Here is a 16,748-nt window from a genome sequence, read left to right on the forward strand (position 1 = left end):
GACCAACGCTGCTTAGCTTCAGAGGCAAACCAGCAGGGAGATGCAGGGTGGTATGTTGCAGTTTCAGTTGTTCCTGATCTACACATTTAAGTCACATAAGGTCTACTTGTGTCTGGACATTACTCTTATAGCATACCCATTAGCCTACACAAAATGTTCAATGATTAAAGTAGCTTTTGTGTGTTAGTGATTTTTTTTTAGTATAATATAGTTACATTTTCTATGAGTCTCTGAGTTAATCTAGAGGAGGCTTATGGAAATCTGTTTGAGGCATTTATGTTCAGTAACAGATACACTGTGTAATAAAAGCTCTATCATTTCTCATTCTATTTGATGCTGATGTAAATGGAATGTACTGCTCTCATGGGCAGATTGAATATGGCATTAAGAAATCAGATTGGACATCAGAATTGATTCTACTGTTTCATAAATCCAACGTGATCTCCTTGTCACTGGTCTCCTTGTCACTTTCTAGGGTCACTATGTGACTGAAATAGGTGCATTTCATTGACAGCCAGCCCAGGTGCCTTTTAGGTCAGTGTATTGACTTTGACTGAGTATATTGTGTGTGATTGCTCTGTCTGCCCTCTAGGAATGGTGTTGGTGCGCACTGAGATGGGTCAGCTGGTGATGGTCCCACAGCAGGCCCTTGCCCAGGCACAGGCCCAAGCCCAGGCCCAGGCCCAGAACAACATCTCCCCCCGAACTGCCACCCCCACTGCAGGGGCCACTTTCAGAGCAACTACCCCACAGGTAAGAGTTACTACCCCCACTGTCACTACCACAGTGTGACATGCCCTTAGTTGTTATGTGAATCAGTTACACAGAGGGATATATTGATAAAAAAATATGGATTTAGTTCATTACATTGAAAAATACAGTTGCTGAATGTATATAGCCTCTGGCTTTTGGGAAACTCATCATTTGATATTCCTTATGATGGAAAGGCCTGTATTGCATAGGATGTTGAAGAGGTAATCTATTTCATAGAAGACTAATCTACACACTGGGCTGCTTTAGGTAGCTAGGTTTTACCATTCGCTATAGTAGTAAAGAATTTGACTGTCAGATGTATGCAGACACATTCCCTGAGGATATCAAAAGAGATGAAGTGGTTTTAGCCTGCCACCCAGCTGTCTCTCTGTAGTCTCACTTTACATTACTGAAGCCTCTGAGACAATTGGAAGAGATTTATGGTTGTCGTAACACTTTACATTATGTCCTTCTGGTAACTGTAATTGCTGTAATAACAACATTGTATTTGTATGCGTATAGTGTAAACTGTCAGCTGAAACTAGTAAACAAAATATAATCTACCTGATTTACATTATATCAGTTTAGACATGTTACATTTGTCAGCTCTTTTTTTTAAATCAAGCTTTTATCCAGACTGGTCTGTATTTGACATAAATATTTGACTTTAGTATTGTGTTTTTATGTGTAATTATATAGTATTATTTTGATAGAGCAGTAGATCTGGATTAAGATCCTTATTTTAATGACTCTTCTGGGTCTCCTATTTTCATAAATTAAAGAGCTGCTAAATATTTCATAGAAATTTGCTTATTATCACCTGTGGAAACATTATTAATTGCAGTGGCGATTTTAACATGTAAATCCTGGTGGGACAAATTTATTTTATTTCTTTTTTGTATGCCAGCAAAGCCACTACACAACACAACACTAAACAATACATGAATTGCACTACAATGGTGACAAATGGTGCCCACAAACTGTTAGGTCCTACATAAAGCTGTCCCAACAGCAGAGCTTTCTTTTCAGCTTCATGAATCCTTAACACCGCTACACCATCAGCGGAGCCTTGTCTGGGAAACGAAACAGTTCATTCAGCCTCATTTACTGCCATTTAAAAAAAACATACACTACTGCTCAAAAGTTTGGGGTCACTTAGAAATGTCCTTGTTTTTGAAAGAAAAGCAAATTTTTTGTCCATTAAAATAACATCGAATTGATCAGAAATACAGTGTAGACATTGTTAATGTTGTAAATGACTATTGTAGCTGGAAACGGCAGATTTTTAATGGAATATCTACATAGGTGTACAGAGGCCCATTATCAGCAACCATCACTCCGGTGTTCCAATGGCACATTGTGTTAGCTAATCCAAGATTATAATTTTAAAAGGCTAATTGATCATTAGAAAACCCTTTTGCAATTATGTTAGCACAGCTGAAGGCTGTTGTTCTGATTAAAGAAGCAATAAAACTGGCCTTCATTAGACTAGTTGAGTATCTGGAGCATCAGCATTTGTGGGTTCAATTACAGGCTCAAAATGTCCAGAAACAAAGAACCTTCTGAAACACGTCAGTCTATTCTTGTTCTGAGAAATGGAGTTTATTCCATGCGAGAAATTGCCAAGAAACTGAAGATTGGGTACAACGCTGTGTACTACTCCCTTGCACAACTGAGTAAAAGGACAAGTACATTAAAGTGTCAAGTTTGAGAAACAGATGCCTCACAAGTCCTCAACTGGCAGCTTCATTAAATAGTACCCACAAAACACCAGTCTCAACGTCAACAGTGAAGAGGTGACTCCGGGATGCTGGCCTTCTAGGCAGAGTTGCAAAGAAAAAGCCATATCTTAGACTTGCCAATAAAAAGAAAATATTAAGATGGGCAAAAGAACACAGACACTGGACAGAGGAACTCTGCCCTAGAAGGCCAGCATCCCGGAGTCGCCTCGTCACTGTTGACGTTGAGACTGGTGTTTTGCGGGTAATAGAACTGTTTGGCCATAATGACCATCGTTATGTTTGGAGGAAAAAGGGGGACGCTTGCAAGCTGAAGAACACCATCCCAACCATGAAGCACAGGGGTGGCAGCATCATGTTGTGGGGGTGCTTTGCTGCAGGAGGGACTGGTACACTTCACAAAATAGATAGCATCATGAGGACGGAAAATTATGTGGATATATTGAAGCAACATCTCAAGACATCAGTCAGGAAGTTAAAGCTTGGTCGCAAGTGGGTCTTAAAATGGACAATGACCCAAAGCATACTTCCAAAGTTGTGGCAAAATGGCTTAAGGACAACAAAGTCAAGGTATTTTAGTGGCCATCACAAAGCCCTGGCCTCAATCCTAAAGAAAATTTGTGGGCAGAACTAAAAAAAGCGTGTGTGAGCAAGGAGGCCTACAAACCTGACTCAGTTACACCAGCTCTCTCAGGAGGAATGGGCCAAAATTCACCCAACTTATTGTGGGAAGCTTGTGGAAGGCTACTTGAAACGTTTGACCCAAGTTAAACAATTTAAAGGCAATGCTACCAAATATTAATTGAGTGTATGTAAACTTCTGACCCACTGGGAATGTGATGAAAGAAATAAAAGCTGAAATAAATAATTTTCTCTACTATTATTATTATTCTGACATTTCACATTCTTAAAATAAAGTGGTGTTCCTAACTGACCTAAGACAGGGAATTTTTTGTAAGATTAAATGTCAGGAATTGTGAAAAACTGAGTTTAAATGTATTTGGCTAAGGTGTATGTAAACTTCCGACTTCAACTGTAGATATTCCATAAAAAATCAGCCGTTTCCAGCTACAATAGTCATTTACGACATGAACAATGTCTACACTGTATTTCTGATCAATTTGATGTTATTTTAATGGACAAAAAAAAAAAAATCTTATAAAAACAAGGACATTTCTATGTGACCCCAAACTTTTGAATGGTAGTGAAGCTGATATGGCTGACTTGCATAAACAAATGTGGTTTCTACTGACAATTGAGATGTACAAGCTATGGCATAAGGGAATAATAAGCGGATAAGAGGCAATCTGTTATTTCGATTAAGACATTAATGAGCGAGCTAAGACGAACATAGTCAATATAACTATTTGTTCAGCACTTTTGAAATGTACAGCGTCAGAATTCAGAACGTAGGCCTTTCTTACAGTATTCTCCCTGTACACCAAGTCAGAACCGTAGGATAAATAAAGGGGGCATATAAGCAGACAATGAAATCTCTTACAACATTCAATGATATTTCTCTAAGACAGGCTATAGGCTACATGTGAACCACCAGTTATGAGGGGGAAGGGACCAAAGTATTAGAGTGAGGCACACTGTCTGCTAGCAGCTTACTACATAACATAGACTAAGTATTACTTTCTTAGCTACAGTATACATATCTCCCTGGCATATTACATAATTTATGCAGCAGCATACAAGACATTTTTGGACTCACCATTGTTGTGCTGCTCACTTGAACAGGAAGGTGGCGCAGCGGTCCTTCTTGTGGGCAAATTTTGTCATAAAACTTTGTTATCAAAGTCTGGCATTCTCTGGATTTATGGTGCTGTCAAGACAACTGGGAACTCGGGGGGGAAAAACAAGGTTGAATCATTACGTCAGTGATTTTCAGGTCGGAGCTCTAGAAAGAGACCCAAGTTCCCGACTGGAATTCCGAGTTGGATGACCGTTGAAAACATATTTTCCCAATCTGAGCTCGTTTTTTGAGTTCCCAGGTGTCTTGAACTCACTGACATCTGAGATTTCCCAGTTCCGAGTTTCCAGTTGTTTTGAACGCAGCAGAAGTCATGCTGCTGAATTGACAGCATGACCAATGTATTCAACCTCTTCTGGCCCATGCGTGTGAATGTTAATTTTTTAAAGCTTGGAAATTAGACCCTTAAACCCAGACTTGGACCACACACCCTCTCCACCGAATAGCAGGCAGGGGAAGCAAAATAGTAATTTATTTTCAACGCTTGCAGGTATTCACTGATTTCTTACAAACCACTCATTATTGAATTTGCGATTTCTAACTTGTTGTGTAATGTTTATGTCCAATGGCCGATAAGCACCGATACATTTTATCTATAATTCCTCTTCATATGACAATGATTGAAAAGGATTTGCCAGTAGATTGTCGACGTGATTCATGATGATGACTGCTTGTCAGCTAAGATTTTGAAAGTATGATGTTGACATGATCAGTCCAATCAAAGCTACGGTAGATACAGTATAACGTGATTTGACGTAATTTTATCTGTGGCCAATGACCTTGAGCCTTCTTGGATGGGCACTTCATCATGTAAATCTGTCAGCATTCAAGGGGGCTTGAACTGCCTAGCTCACCCTGTAGATTCTGCGGTGACGTAGTGTCCCCATGAGTGACAGAACACTGAGCCAATCCTGGCGCAACTAGAGAAGATTACCAACGCCTACGCTCTGTATTTTCCGCTGGCTGCCCTTCCACCACAGAAAGCGCTGAGCTAGGCTGAAACACCTGCACTTTGGAGCTGCCTTACTCAAGAAAGCAAAAAAGAGACCATGTTTGTATGCAGCTTTATTAATTTGTTATAATTTTTTTTGCATTGTTTGCAAACTAATATGTGACACGTCTTAATGCTAAAATAACATGCCAAACAGGCAGCTCATTTTTTTTGTCGCCTCTGATTCATTGTGAAGCTTATTGTATTGAATCCAGAATGTGGTAGGAGGACTAACATGTTTCACAACTCTTGTTGGACAACTTGTCAGTAGATGTGTCTGCTGAACTTGACTGTGCTTGACAAAAGTTGATTTTGTATACTCTGTTGTCAAAGTGTCTACTTTGAACAGAAAGGGTTGGTAGAATGGCAATTTGACGAACTGAAATGAGATACCAGGGGGGTTTTGTCACCAAAGCCCCATATACTACCCACCACTGGGACCTGTATGCTCTCGTTGGCTGGCCCTCGCTTCATATTCGTCACCTACCTGGTTAAATAAAGGTGAAATAAAAATAAAATAAATATCCTGTCTGGTACCTGCAAACAATAACATATAAACACCACCAGGGGGAAGCATTTCCTTGACTTGCATAATTCAGCTGAACAAAAATGCATTGCACTTCCTTTGATTACCATTGGGTGTCATTATGCCAGTATTTAGCCTCTAATTCTGTGTGATTGCAAGTCAGTAAATTGTTACTCATTTGAAAAATTATAGCATTATAGAATTATTAAAAATATATACGTTACAATGTAAATGGTAATTGCATTGTAATAACCTAAGTACGTGTTTGTTACTGGAGGACTCAGCACCACTAGACACTGGTACCAGTAGGCTCAGACTTATTTTCACATGAGCCGTAGAAATTAAGACGGTTATCTTTGAGTTGCTGAACTTGTTATCCTTCTTCCTACCTGCTCATCCTGATATAAACACTGTAACAAGGTATTGCAGAGTTGGTTGTGATAGTGATTTAGGTTCAGAGTGAATCGAAGGTTCAACACTGTCACTGATAGCAGATTAGTGAGCTGCCGGCATTGACATAAACATCAACACATGAAAAGAAGAGGAGCTGGAATATGAAAGGGAATGGGGTCTATTCCCGGTGCTCCTCTCCTCTCTGTCAGGCTGTCTGTCTCTCCTGTGACCGTGAGGGAAAACGGAAGGCATTCCGAGCCAAGCTCCTTCCTTCGACAAGTGTTAAATCATTCATCATCCAACTGCCTGATTGGCTTAAAAAGCTAACAACGCTTTAGCTGGTGAATGAGAAATGTGTTATGAAGGTATGGCTGATGGGGCGATGCACTCCCCTGCTCTTCCCCCCTCGTGAGCCCCATTCTCTTCCCACCTAACTGCACATTCTTTGAGCCCACAAAACGTTCTGCTAAGGATAGACTTGGAGGGAGGAGCCCTCTTCATCTAAGCCCTTTCCCCTCTTCATTTCCCCCTTCATTCCCCCTTTTCCTGTCTCCCTTCTTCCCTCTCTCGGTTGTGTGTGTGTGTGTTTTATTTTTTTAATATATTTTTTTATAGAGGTCTACCGATTAATCGGAATGGCCGATTGTTCAACTTTTCATAACAATCGTAATTTTTGGACACCGATTTTTTTTTTTTTTTTTTTTACACCTTTATTTAACTAGGCAAGTCAGTTAAGAACACATTCTTATTTACAATGACGGCCTAGGAACGGTGGGTTAACTGCCTTGTTCAGGGGCAGAACGACAGATTTTTACCTTGTCAGCTCGGGGATTCAATCTTGCAACCTCACAGTTAACTAGTCCAACGCTCTAACCACCTGCCTGACTTTGCACTCCACGAGGAGCCTGCCTGTTACGCGAGTGCAGTAAGAAGCCAAGGTAAGTTGCTAGCTAGCATTAAACTTATCTTATAAAAAACAATCAATCATAATCACTAGTTAACTACACATGGTTGATGATATTACTCGTTTATCTAGCGTGTCCTGCGTTGCATATAATCGATGCGGTGCGCATTCGCGAAAAAGGACTGTCGTTGCTCCAACGTGTACCTAACCATAAACATCAATGCCTTTCTTAAAATCAAAACACAGAAGTATATATTTTTAAACCTGCATATTTAGCTAATAGAAATCCAGGTTAGCAGGCAATATTAACCAGGTGAAATTGTGTCACTTCTCTTGCGTTCATTGCACGCAGAGTCAGTGTATATGCAACAGTTTGGGCCCCCTGGCTCTTTGCGAACTAATTTGCCAGAATTTTACGTAATTATGACATAACATTGAAGGTTGTGCAATGTAACAGGAATATTTAGACTTATGGATGCCACCCGTTAGATAAAATACGGAACTGTTCCGTATTTCACTGAAAGAATAAACGTTTTCTTTTCGAGATGATAGTTTCCGGATTTGACCATATTAATGACCTAAGTCTCGTATTTCTGTGTGTTATTATATTATAATTAAGTCTATGATTTGATATTTGATATAGCAGTCTGACTGAGCGGTGGTCGGCAGCAGCAAGCTCGTAGAGCATTCATTCAATGTCACGCCCTGACCTTAGTTCCTTTTTTATGTCTCTATTTTGGTTTGGTCAGGGCGTGAGTTGGGGTGGACATTCTATGTTTTGTGTTCTATGTTTTCTATTTCTGTGTGTTTGGCCGGGTGTGGTTCTCAATCAGAGGCAGCTGTCTATCGTTGTCTCTGATTGAGAACCATACTTAGGTAGCCTTTTCCCACCTGTGTTTTGTGGGTAGTTGTTTTCTGTCTTTGTGTCTGTACCAGACAGGACTGTTTCGTTTCGTTTCATTCTCGTTGTTATTTTGTTTAGTGTTCTGTTTTTAATAAATGAACATGAACACTTACCAGGCTGCGCTTTGGTCCGACTACTCTTCATCTGACGACGAAAATCGAAAATCGTTACATTCAAACAGCACTTTCGTGCATTTGCCAGCAGCTCTTCGCTGTGCTTCAAGCATTGCGCTGTTTATGACTTCAAGCCTATCAACTCCCGAGATTAGGCTGGCAATAACATCCAATAGTCCAAGGTATATGAAATACAAATGGTATAGAGAGAAATAGTCCTATAATTCCTATAATAACTACAACCTAAAACTTCTTACCTGGGAATATTGAAGACTCATGTTAGAAGGAACCACCAGCTTTCATACGTTCTCATGTTCTGAGCAAGGAACTTAAACGTTAGCTTTTTTACATGGCAAATATTGCACTTTTACTTTCTTCTCCAACACTTTTGTTTTTGCATTATTTAAACCAAATTGAACATGTTTCATTATATATTTGAGACTAAATTGATTTTATTGATGTATTATGTTAAGTTAAAATAAAAGTGTGTTGTTGTAATTGTCATTATTACAAATATATATATAAAAATCGGCCGATTAATCGGTATCAGCTTTTTTGGGTCCTCCAATAATCGGTATTGGTGTTGAAAAATCATAATCGGTCAACCTTTAATATATATATATGGGGAACCAGTGTGTTACTTAGTGCCCAGCCCTCCCACCAGCATGGTACGGTGTTACTTAGTACCCAGCACTCCCACCAGCATGGTACTGTGTTACTTAGTGCCCAGCCCCTGCCCTCCCACCAGCATGGTACTGTGTTACTTAGTACCCAGCACTCCCACCAGCATGGTACTGTGTTACTTAGTACCCAGCACTCCCACCAGCATGGTACTGTGTTAGTTAGCGCCCAGCCCTCCCACCAGTATGGTACTGTGTTACTTGGTGCCCTGCATTTAGTGCCCTGCACTGTGTAAGTTAGTGCCCTTCCCTCCCACCAGCATGGTACTGTGTTAGTACCCAGCCTTCCCACCAGCATGGTACTCTGTTACTTAGTGCCCAGCCCTCCCACCAGCATGGTACTGTGTTAGTTAGTACCCAGCCCTCCCACCAGCATGGTACTGTGTTACTTGGTGCCCTGCACCTAGTGCCCTGCACTGTGTAAGTTAGTGCCCTCCCACCAGCATGGTACTGTGTTAGTTAGTGCCCTCCCACCAGCATGGTACTGTGTTAGTTAGTGCCCTCCCACCAGCATGGTACTGTGTTAGTTAGTGCCCTCCCACCAGCATGGTACTGTGTTCGTTAGTGCCCTCCCACCAGCATGGTACTGTGTTAGTTTTTTCCCTCCCACCAGCATGGTACTGTGTTAGTTAGTGCCCTCCCACCAGCATGGTACTGTGTTAGTTTTTTCCCTCCCACCAGCATGGTACTGTGTTAGTTAGTGCCCTCCCACCAGCATGGTACTGTGTTAGTTAGTGCCCTCCCACCAGCATGGTACTGTGTTAGTTAGTGCCCTCCCACCAGCATGGTACTGTGTTAGTTTTTTCCCTCCCACCAGCATGGTACTGTGTTAGTTAGTGCTATCCCACCAGCATGGTACTGTGTTAGTTAGTGCCCTCCCACCAGCATGGTACTGTGTTCGTTAGTGCCCTCCCACCAGCATGGTACTGTGTTAGTTAGTGCCCTCCCACCAGCATGGTACTGTGTTAGTTAGTGCCCTCCCACCAGCATGGTACTGTGTTCGTTAGTGCCCTCCCACCAGCATGGTACTGTGTTAGTTAGTGCTCTCCCACCAGCATGGTACTGTGTTAGTTAGTGCCCTCCCACCAGCATGGTACTGTGTTAGTTAGTGCTATCCCACCAGCATGGTACTGTGTTAGTTAGTGCCCTCCCACCAGCATGGTACTGTGTTCGTTAGTGCCCTCCCACCAGCATGGTACTGTGTTAGTTAGTGCTCTCCCACCAGCATGGTACTGTGTTCGTTAGTGGTCTCCCACCAGCATGGTACTGTGTTAGTTTTTTCCCTCCCACCAGCATGGTACTGTGTTACTTAGTGCCCTCCCACCAGCATGGTACTGTGTTAGTTAGTGCCCTCCCACCAGCATGGTACTGTGTTAGTTAGTGCCCTCCCACCAGCATGGTACTGTGTTAGTTAGTGCTCTCCCACCAGCATGGTACTGTGTTAGTTAGTGCCCTCCCACCAGCATGGTACTGTGTTAGTTTGTGCCCTCCCACCAGCATGGTACTGTGTTAGTTTTTTCCCTCCCACCAGCATGGTACTGTGTTACTTAGTGCCCTCCCACCAGCATGGTACTGTGTTAGTTAGTGCCCTCCCACCAGCATGGTACTGTGTTAGTTAGTGCCCTCCCACCAGCATGGTACTGTGTTAGTTAGTGCCCTCCCACCAGCATGGTACTGTGTTAGTTTTTTCCCTCCCACCAGCATGGTACTGTGTTAGTTAGTGCCCTCCCACCAGCATGGTACTGTGTTAGTTTTTTCCCTCCCACCAGCATGGTACTGTGTTAGTTTGTGCCCAGCCCCAGCCATCCCACCAGCATGATACTGTGTTAGTTAGTGCCCTCCCACCAGCATGGTACTGTGTTAGTTTTTTCCCTCCCACCAGCATGGTACTGTGTTAGTTAGTGCCCTCCCACCAGCATGGTACTGTGTTAGTTAGTGCCCTCCCACCAGCATGGTACTGTGTTAGTTAGTGCCCTCCCACCAGCATGGTACTGTGTTAGTTAGTGCCCTCCCACCAGCATGGTACTGTGTTAGTTAGTGCCCTCCCACCAGCATGGTACTGTGTTAGTTAGTGCCCTCCCACCAGCATGGTACTGTGTTGGTTTGTGCCCAGCCCCTGCCCTCCCACCAGCATGGTACTGTGTTAGTTAGTGCCCTCCCACCAGCATGGTACTGTGTTAGTTTTTTCCCTCCCACCAGCATGGTACTGTGTTACTTAGTGCCCAGCCCCAGCCCTCCCACCAGCATGGTACTGTGTTACTTAGTGCCCAGCCCTCCCACCAGCATGGTACTGTGTTAGTTAGTGCCCTGCCCTCCCACCAGCATGGTACTGTGTTCGTTTTTTCCCTCCCACCAGCATGGTACTGTGTTAGTTAGTGCACTCCCACCAGCATGGTACTGTGTTACTTAGTGCCCAGCCCTCCCACCAGCATGGTACTGTGTTCGTTAGTGCCCTCCTACCAGCATGGTACTGTGTTACTTAGTGCCCTCCCACCAGCATGGTACTGTGTTAGTTAGTGCCCAGCCCTCCCACCAGCATGGTACTGTGTTCATTAGTGCCCTCCTACCAGCATGGTACTGTGTTACTTAGTGCCCTCCCACCAGCATGGTACTGTGTTAGTTAGTGCCCTCCCACCAGCATGGTACTGTGTTACTTAGTGCCCAGCCCCAGCCCTCCTACCAGCATGGTACTGTTTTAGTTAGTGCCCTCCCACCAGCATGGTACTGTGTTACTTAGTGCCCAGCCCCAGCCCTCCTACCAGCATGGTACTGTGTTACTTAGTGCCCTCCCACCAGCATGGTACTGTGTTAGTTAGTGCCCTCCCACCAGCATGGTACTGTGTTAGTTAGTGCCCTCCCACCAGCATGGTACTGTGTTAGTTAGTGCCCTCCCACCAGCATGGTACTGTGTTAGTTAGTGCCCTCCCACCAGCATGGTACTGTGTTAGTTAGTGCCCTCCCACCAGCATGGTACTGTGTTAGTTAGTGCCCTCCCACCAGCATGGTACTGTGTTAGTTAGTGCCCTCCCACCAGCATGGTACTGTGTTAGTTAGTGCCCTCCCACCAGCATGGTACTGTGTTAGTTAGTGCCCTCCCACCAGCATGGTACTGTGTTAGTTAGTGCCCTCCCACCAGCATGGTACTGTGTTAGTTAGTGCCCTCCCACCAGCATGGTACTGTGTTAGTTAGTGCCCTCCCACCAGCATGGTACTGTGTTAGTTTTTCCCTCCCACCAGCATGGTACTGTGTTAGTTAGTGCCCTCCCACCAGCATGGTACTGTGTTAGTTAGTGCCCTCCCACCAGCATGGTACTGTGTTAGTTTTTTCCCTCCCACCAGCATGGTACTGTGTTAGTTAGTGCCCTCCCACCAGCATGGTACTGTGTTAGTTAGTGCCCTCCCACCAGCATGGTACTGTGTTAGTTTTTTCCCTCCCACCAGCATGGTACTGTGTTAGTTAGTGCCCTCCCACCAGCATGGTACTGTGTTAGTTTTTTCCCTCCCACCAGCATGGTACTGTGTTAGTTAGTGCCCTCCCACCAGCATGGTACTGTGTTAGTTTTTTCCCTCCCACCAGCATGGTACTGTGTTAGTTAGTGCCCTCCCACCAGCATGGTACTGTGTTAGTTAGTGCCCTCCCACCAGCATGGTACTGTGTTAGTTAGTGCCCTCCCACCAGCATGGTACTGTGTTAGTTAGTGCCCTCCCACCAGCATGGTACTGTGTTAGTTAGTGCCCTCCCACCAGCATGGTACTGTGTTAGTTAGTGCCCTCCCACCAGCATGGTACTGTGTTAGTTAGTGCCCTCCCACCAGCATGGTACTGTGTTAGTTTTTCCCTCCCACCAGCATGGTACTGTGTTAGTTAGTGCCCTCCCACCAGCATGGTACTGTGTTACTTAGTGCCCTCCCACCAGCATGGTACTGTGTTACTTAGTGCCCTCCCACCAGCATGGTACTGTGTTACTTAGTGCCCTCCCACCAGCATGGTACTGTGTTACTTAGTGCCCTCCCACCAGCATGGTACTGTGTTAGTTAGTGCCCTCCCACCAGCATGGTACTGTGTTACTTAGTGCCCTCCCACCAGCATGGTACTGTGTTAGTTAGTGCCCTCCCATCAGCATGGTACTGTGTTAGTTAGTGCCCTCCCACCAGCATGGTACTGTGTTAGTTAGTGCCCTCCCACCAGCATGGTACTGTGTTAGTTAGTGCCCTCCCACCAGCATGGTACTGTGTTAGTTAGTGCCCTCCCACCAGCATGGTACTGTGTTAGTTAGTGCCCTCCCACCAGCATGGTACTGTGTTAGTTAGTGCCCTCCCACCAGCATGGTACTGTGTTAGTTAGTGCCCTCCCACCAGCATGGTACTGTGTTAGTTAGTGCCCTCCCACCAGCATGGTACTGTGTTAGTTAGTGCCCAGCCCTCCCTCTCACTGTCTGCCCTGGTGCTGTGAAGAGAGGCTTCTGTCGTGACAGTGGGTACAATAATCTGGATTGTCTAGTAAAGGACTGTACTGTGTTACTGTGTTGCAGCGATGAAACAAGACTGTAACTACCAATAGGATACCACGAAATTGGGGAGAAGAAGGGTTAATAAAAAGACAACATTTAAAGGACACTGATTCATTCATAATAGTTGTGACCCTCATTGCATTAGAGGAACTTATTTAGTCCTTCCCATTGAATAGTATTACTGTACCTCACCCTTGGCATCAGCATCACAGTGTTTTCTCTTCTGTTCCTCTCTGGATCAGATCCTCTCTGTTTCATCCTGTGGATCCACAGTGATTTACTGTCACTTCCTACTATAATGACCTTTCTCTTCCACGTCTTCAGGGCATGTTGCATTTCTCCTTCTCCTCGTCTTGAAGGCACGTTGCTTTTGTGTTTTCTCTCTGTCCCCTCTCTCTTTGTCATTCTCTCTCTCCTTCTTCACCCCCCCACCTCTGACCCCGTCTCACCTGCCCCTCCTCCTATACTGACCCTGTCTCACCTGCCCCTCCTATACTGACCCCGACTCACCTGCCCCTCCTCCTATACTGACCCTGTCTCACCTGCCCCTCCTCCTGCACTGACCCTGTCTCACCGCCCCTCCTCCTATACTGACCCTGTCTCACCGCCCCTCCTCCTATACTGACCCTGTCTCACCGCCCCTCCTCCTATACTGACCCTGTCTCACCTGCCCCTCCTCCTATACTGACCCTGTCTCACCTGCCCCTCCTCCTATACTGACCCTGTCTCACCTGCCCCTCCTCCTATACTGACCCTGTCTCACCGCCCCTCCTCCTATACTGACCCTGTCTCACCTGCCCCTCCTCCTATACTGAGCCTGTCTCACTGCCCCTCCTCCTATACTGACCCTGTCTCACCGCCCCTCCTCCTATACTGACCCTGTCTCACCGCCCCTCCTCCTATACTGACCCTGTCTCACCTGCCCCTCCTCCTATACTGACCCTGTCTCACCGCCCCTCCTCCTATACTGACCCTGTCTCACCGCCCCTCCTCCTATACTGACCCTGTCTCACCTGCCCCTCCTCCTATACTGACCCTGTCTCACCTGCCCCTCCTCCTATACTGACCCTGTCTCACCTGCCCCTCCTCCTATACTGACCCTGTCTCACCGCCCCTCCTCCTATACTGACCCTGTCTCACCTGCCCCTCCTCCTATACTGACCCTGTCTCACTGCCCCTCCTCCTATACTGACCCTGTCTCACCGCCCCTCCTCCTATACTGACCCTGTCTCACCGCCCCTCCTCCTATACTGACCCTGTCTCACCTGCCCCTCCTCCTATACTGACCCTGTCTCACCGCCCCTCCTCCTATACTGACCCTGTCTCACCTGCCCCTCCTCCTATACTGACCCTGTCTCACCGCCCCTCCTCCTATACTGACCCTGTCTCACCTGCCCCTCCTCCTGCACTGACCCTGTCTCACTGCCCCTCCTCCTATACTGACCCTGTCTCACCTGCCCCTCCTCCTATACTGACCCTGTCTCACCGCCCCTCCTCCTATACTGACCCTGTCTCACCTGCCCCTCCTCCTATACTGACCCTGTCTCATCGCACCTCCTCCTATACTGACCCTGTCTCACCTGCCCCTCCTCCTATACTGACCCTGTCTCACCTGCCCCTCCTCCTATACTGACCCTGTCTCACCGCCCCTCCTCCTATACTGACCCTGTCTCACCTGCCCCTCCTCCTGCACTGACCCTGTCTCACTGCCCCTCCTCCTATACTGACCCTGTCTCACCGCCCCTCCTCCTATACTGACCCTGTCTCACCGCCCCTCCTCCTATACTGACCCTGTCTCACCTGCCCCTCCTCCTATACTGACCCTGTCTCATCGCACCTCCTCCTATACTGACCCTGTCTCACCTGCCCCTCCTCCTATACTGACCCTGTCTCACCTGCCCCTCCTCCTATACTGACCCTGTCTCACCGCCCCTCCTCCTATACTGACCCTGTCTCACCTGCCCCTCCTCCTGCACTGACCCTGTCTCTTTTTCTTTCTTTTTCTTTCTCTCTGTTTATTTTCTGCAGTCTCCTGTGACCTCTCAGGCTATTCGGCCATGTCCTCCTCCTGTCCAGGCCAAGATGGTGCCGTCTCCCTCTCCCACTCCTAGTCCTGTCCTCCAGATCTCCTCCTCCACTGCGCGACCTTCTGTGAGCAGACTCTCCACTACAGAACTTCCCATCTCTCCATCCTTCCATCCCTCTCAGACCCTCCTCTACCCATCCCTTCATCCTGTTCCTCTTCTTCCTTCTCCCCTTTCTCCTCCGCTTCGTCGTTGTCTGCCTCCTCTTCCTCCTCCTCCTCTTCCTCACCTCTTTACCAACACGAACCTATAAATTCTTCTAATCTGGGCGCATCCCATCTGACCCTTTTAACAGAGTAGAGAGTTAATCATTGAATGATATATTCAGTCAAAATTGAATTATTTGTGTATAGCTTGAACTTTACATCGTTTTGTCCAAGACCAGTGGGGGGACACAGGTGGGGGATTACTGGTATGTTTAGGGTTTTCTAGTCAGGTGCATCATTATTTGAAGGAGCTGTTTTGCTTGAAAGTCCCCCAGTCCCCTCTCCTCCCCTCCTCTCTGTTAAGCAATGTCCACAGAAGTCAGGACACCCGATGTGACAGGAGCGCTGTGCTGTTTCCCTCCTGTTCTCTGTGGCCTTGCTGGAAGCTCCCTTCACGTCCTGTTTATCTCTCTGTCTGCTCCTTGCTCTTCCAGAAGGGCCCCATGGCGCCGGCTGTGGCAGTGACGGCTCCCCAACAGGCCCCCGTGGTGATGGCCCCCCAGGTCCAGGCTGGGGCCCAGGCTGCCTCGCAGCCAGCCCTGCCCCCACAGACCAGCGCCCCTGTAGCCCCAGGAGCCTCTGTCATCTCCCAGGTCTGTACTCTGCTCTGCTCCAGTCTGCCGGCCTCCTCTGGGCTGGTTAGGCTCCTCAAGCCCCAGTGCTGTCACAGCTGCCAGCAGGCTGGCTGTGTCTCCACCATGGCCCTACACAGCTGGGCATAGTGGGCATAGCCTCACACACAAACACATGTACATACACTCACAGACTCTTCCCCGGTGTCCTCTCCGATCCCCAAACACTGAAAGATAAAGTGTTCAACATATTTATTGATAAAATCGTAACATTACATGCTTATTGAATTTGCAATTTCCTAGGAGATGCAGGAGAATGTGAAGAAGTGTAAGAACTTCTTGGCCACCCTGATAAAGCTGGCTTCCCACAACTCTCCGTCACCTGAGACCTCCAAAAATGTCAAGTCACTGGTCCAGGATCTACTGGTGAGTCTCACTACCTAACTCATTATATTACCTCTACATTACCACATCATTACATTATTTCTACAATATCTCTACATTACTGTCTTATCAACAGAGAAACATGGAATACTACTTTCTTTGCCCTACACTCTTAGAAAAAAAGGTACTATATAGAACCGAAAAGGGTTCTTTGGCTGTCCAAATAAGATAAC

General features: G+C 46.1%; 1 protein-coding gene across 2 annotated transcripts in view; it reads left to right on the forward strand.

Annotated features, from left to right (window-relative positions):
- Positions 1-16,748, forward strand: part of LOC139575848 (transcription initiation factor TFIID subunit 4-like) — a 101,319-nt gene that overhangs the window by 8,735 nt on the left and 75,836 nt on the right. The window contains exons 2-5 of one of the 2 annotated variants that reach the window (XM_071401211.1): positions 593-753; positions 15,298-15,420; positions 15,994-16,152; positions 16,435-16,557. In XM_071401211.1, the coding sequence (XP_071257312.1) occupies positions 593-753; positions 15,298-15,420; positions 15,994-16,152; positions 16,435-16,557 (566 nt within the window). The remainder of the gene's footprint in view (positions 1-592; positions 754-15,297; positions 15,421-15,993; positions 16,153-16,434; positions 16,558-16,748) is intronic. The other variant, XM_071401212.1, reaches the window with a different exon arrangement.

The sequence above is a fragment of the Salvelinus alpinus genome, chromosome 5, assembly GCF_045679555.1.
Source record: "Salvelinus alpinus chromosome 5, SLU_Salpinus.1, whole genome shotgun sequence".
Lineage (NCBI taxonomy): Eukaryota > Metazoa > Chordata > Actinopteri > Salmoniformes > Salmonidae > Salvelinus > Salvelinus alpinus.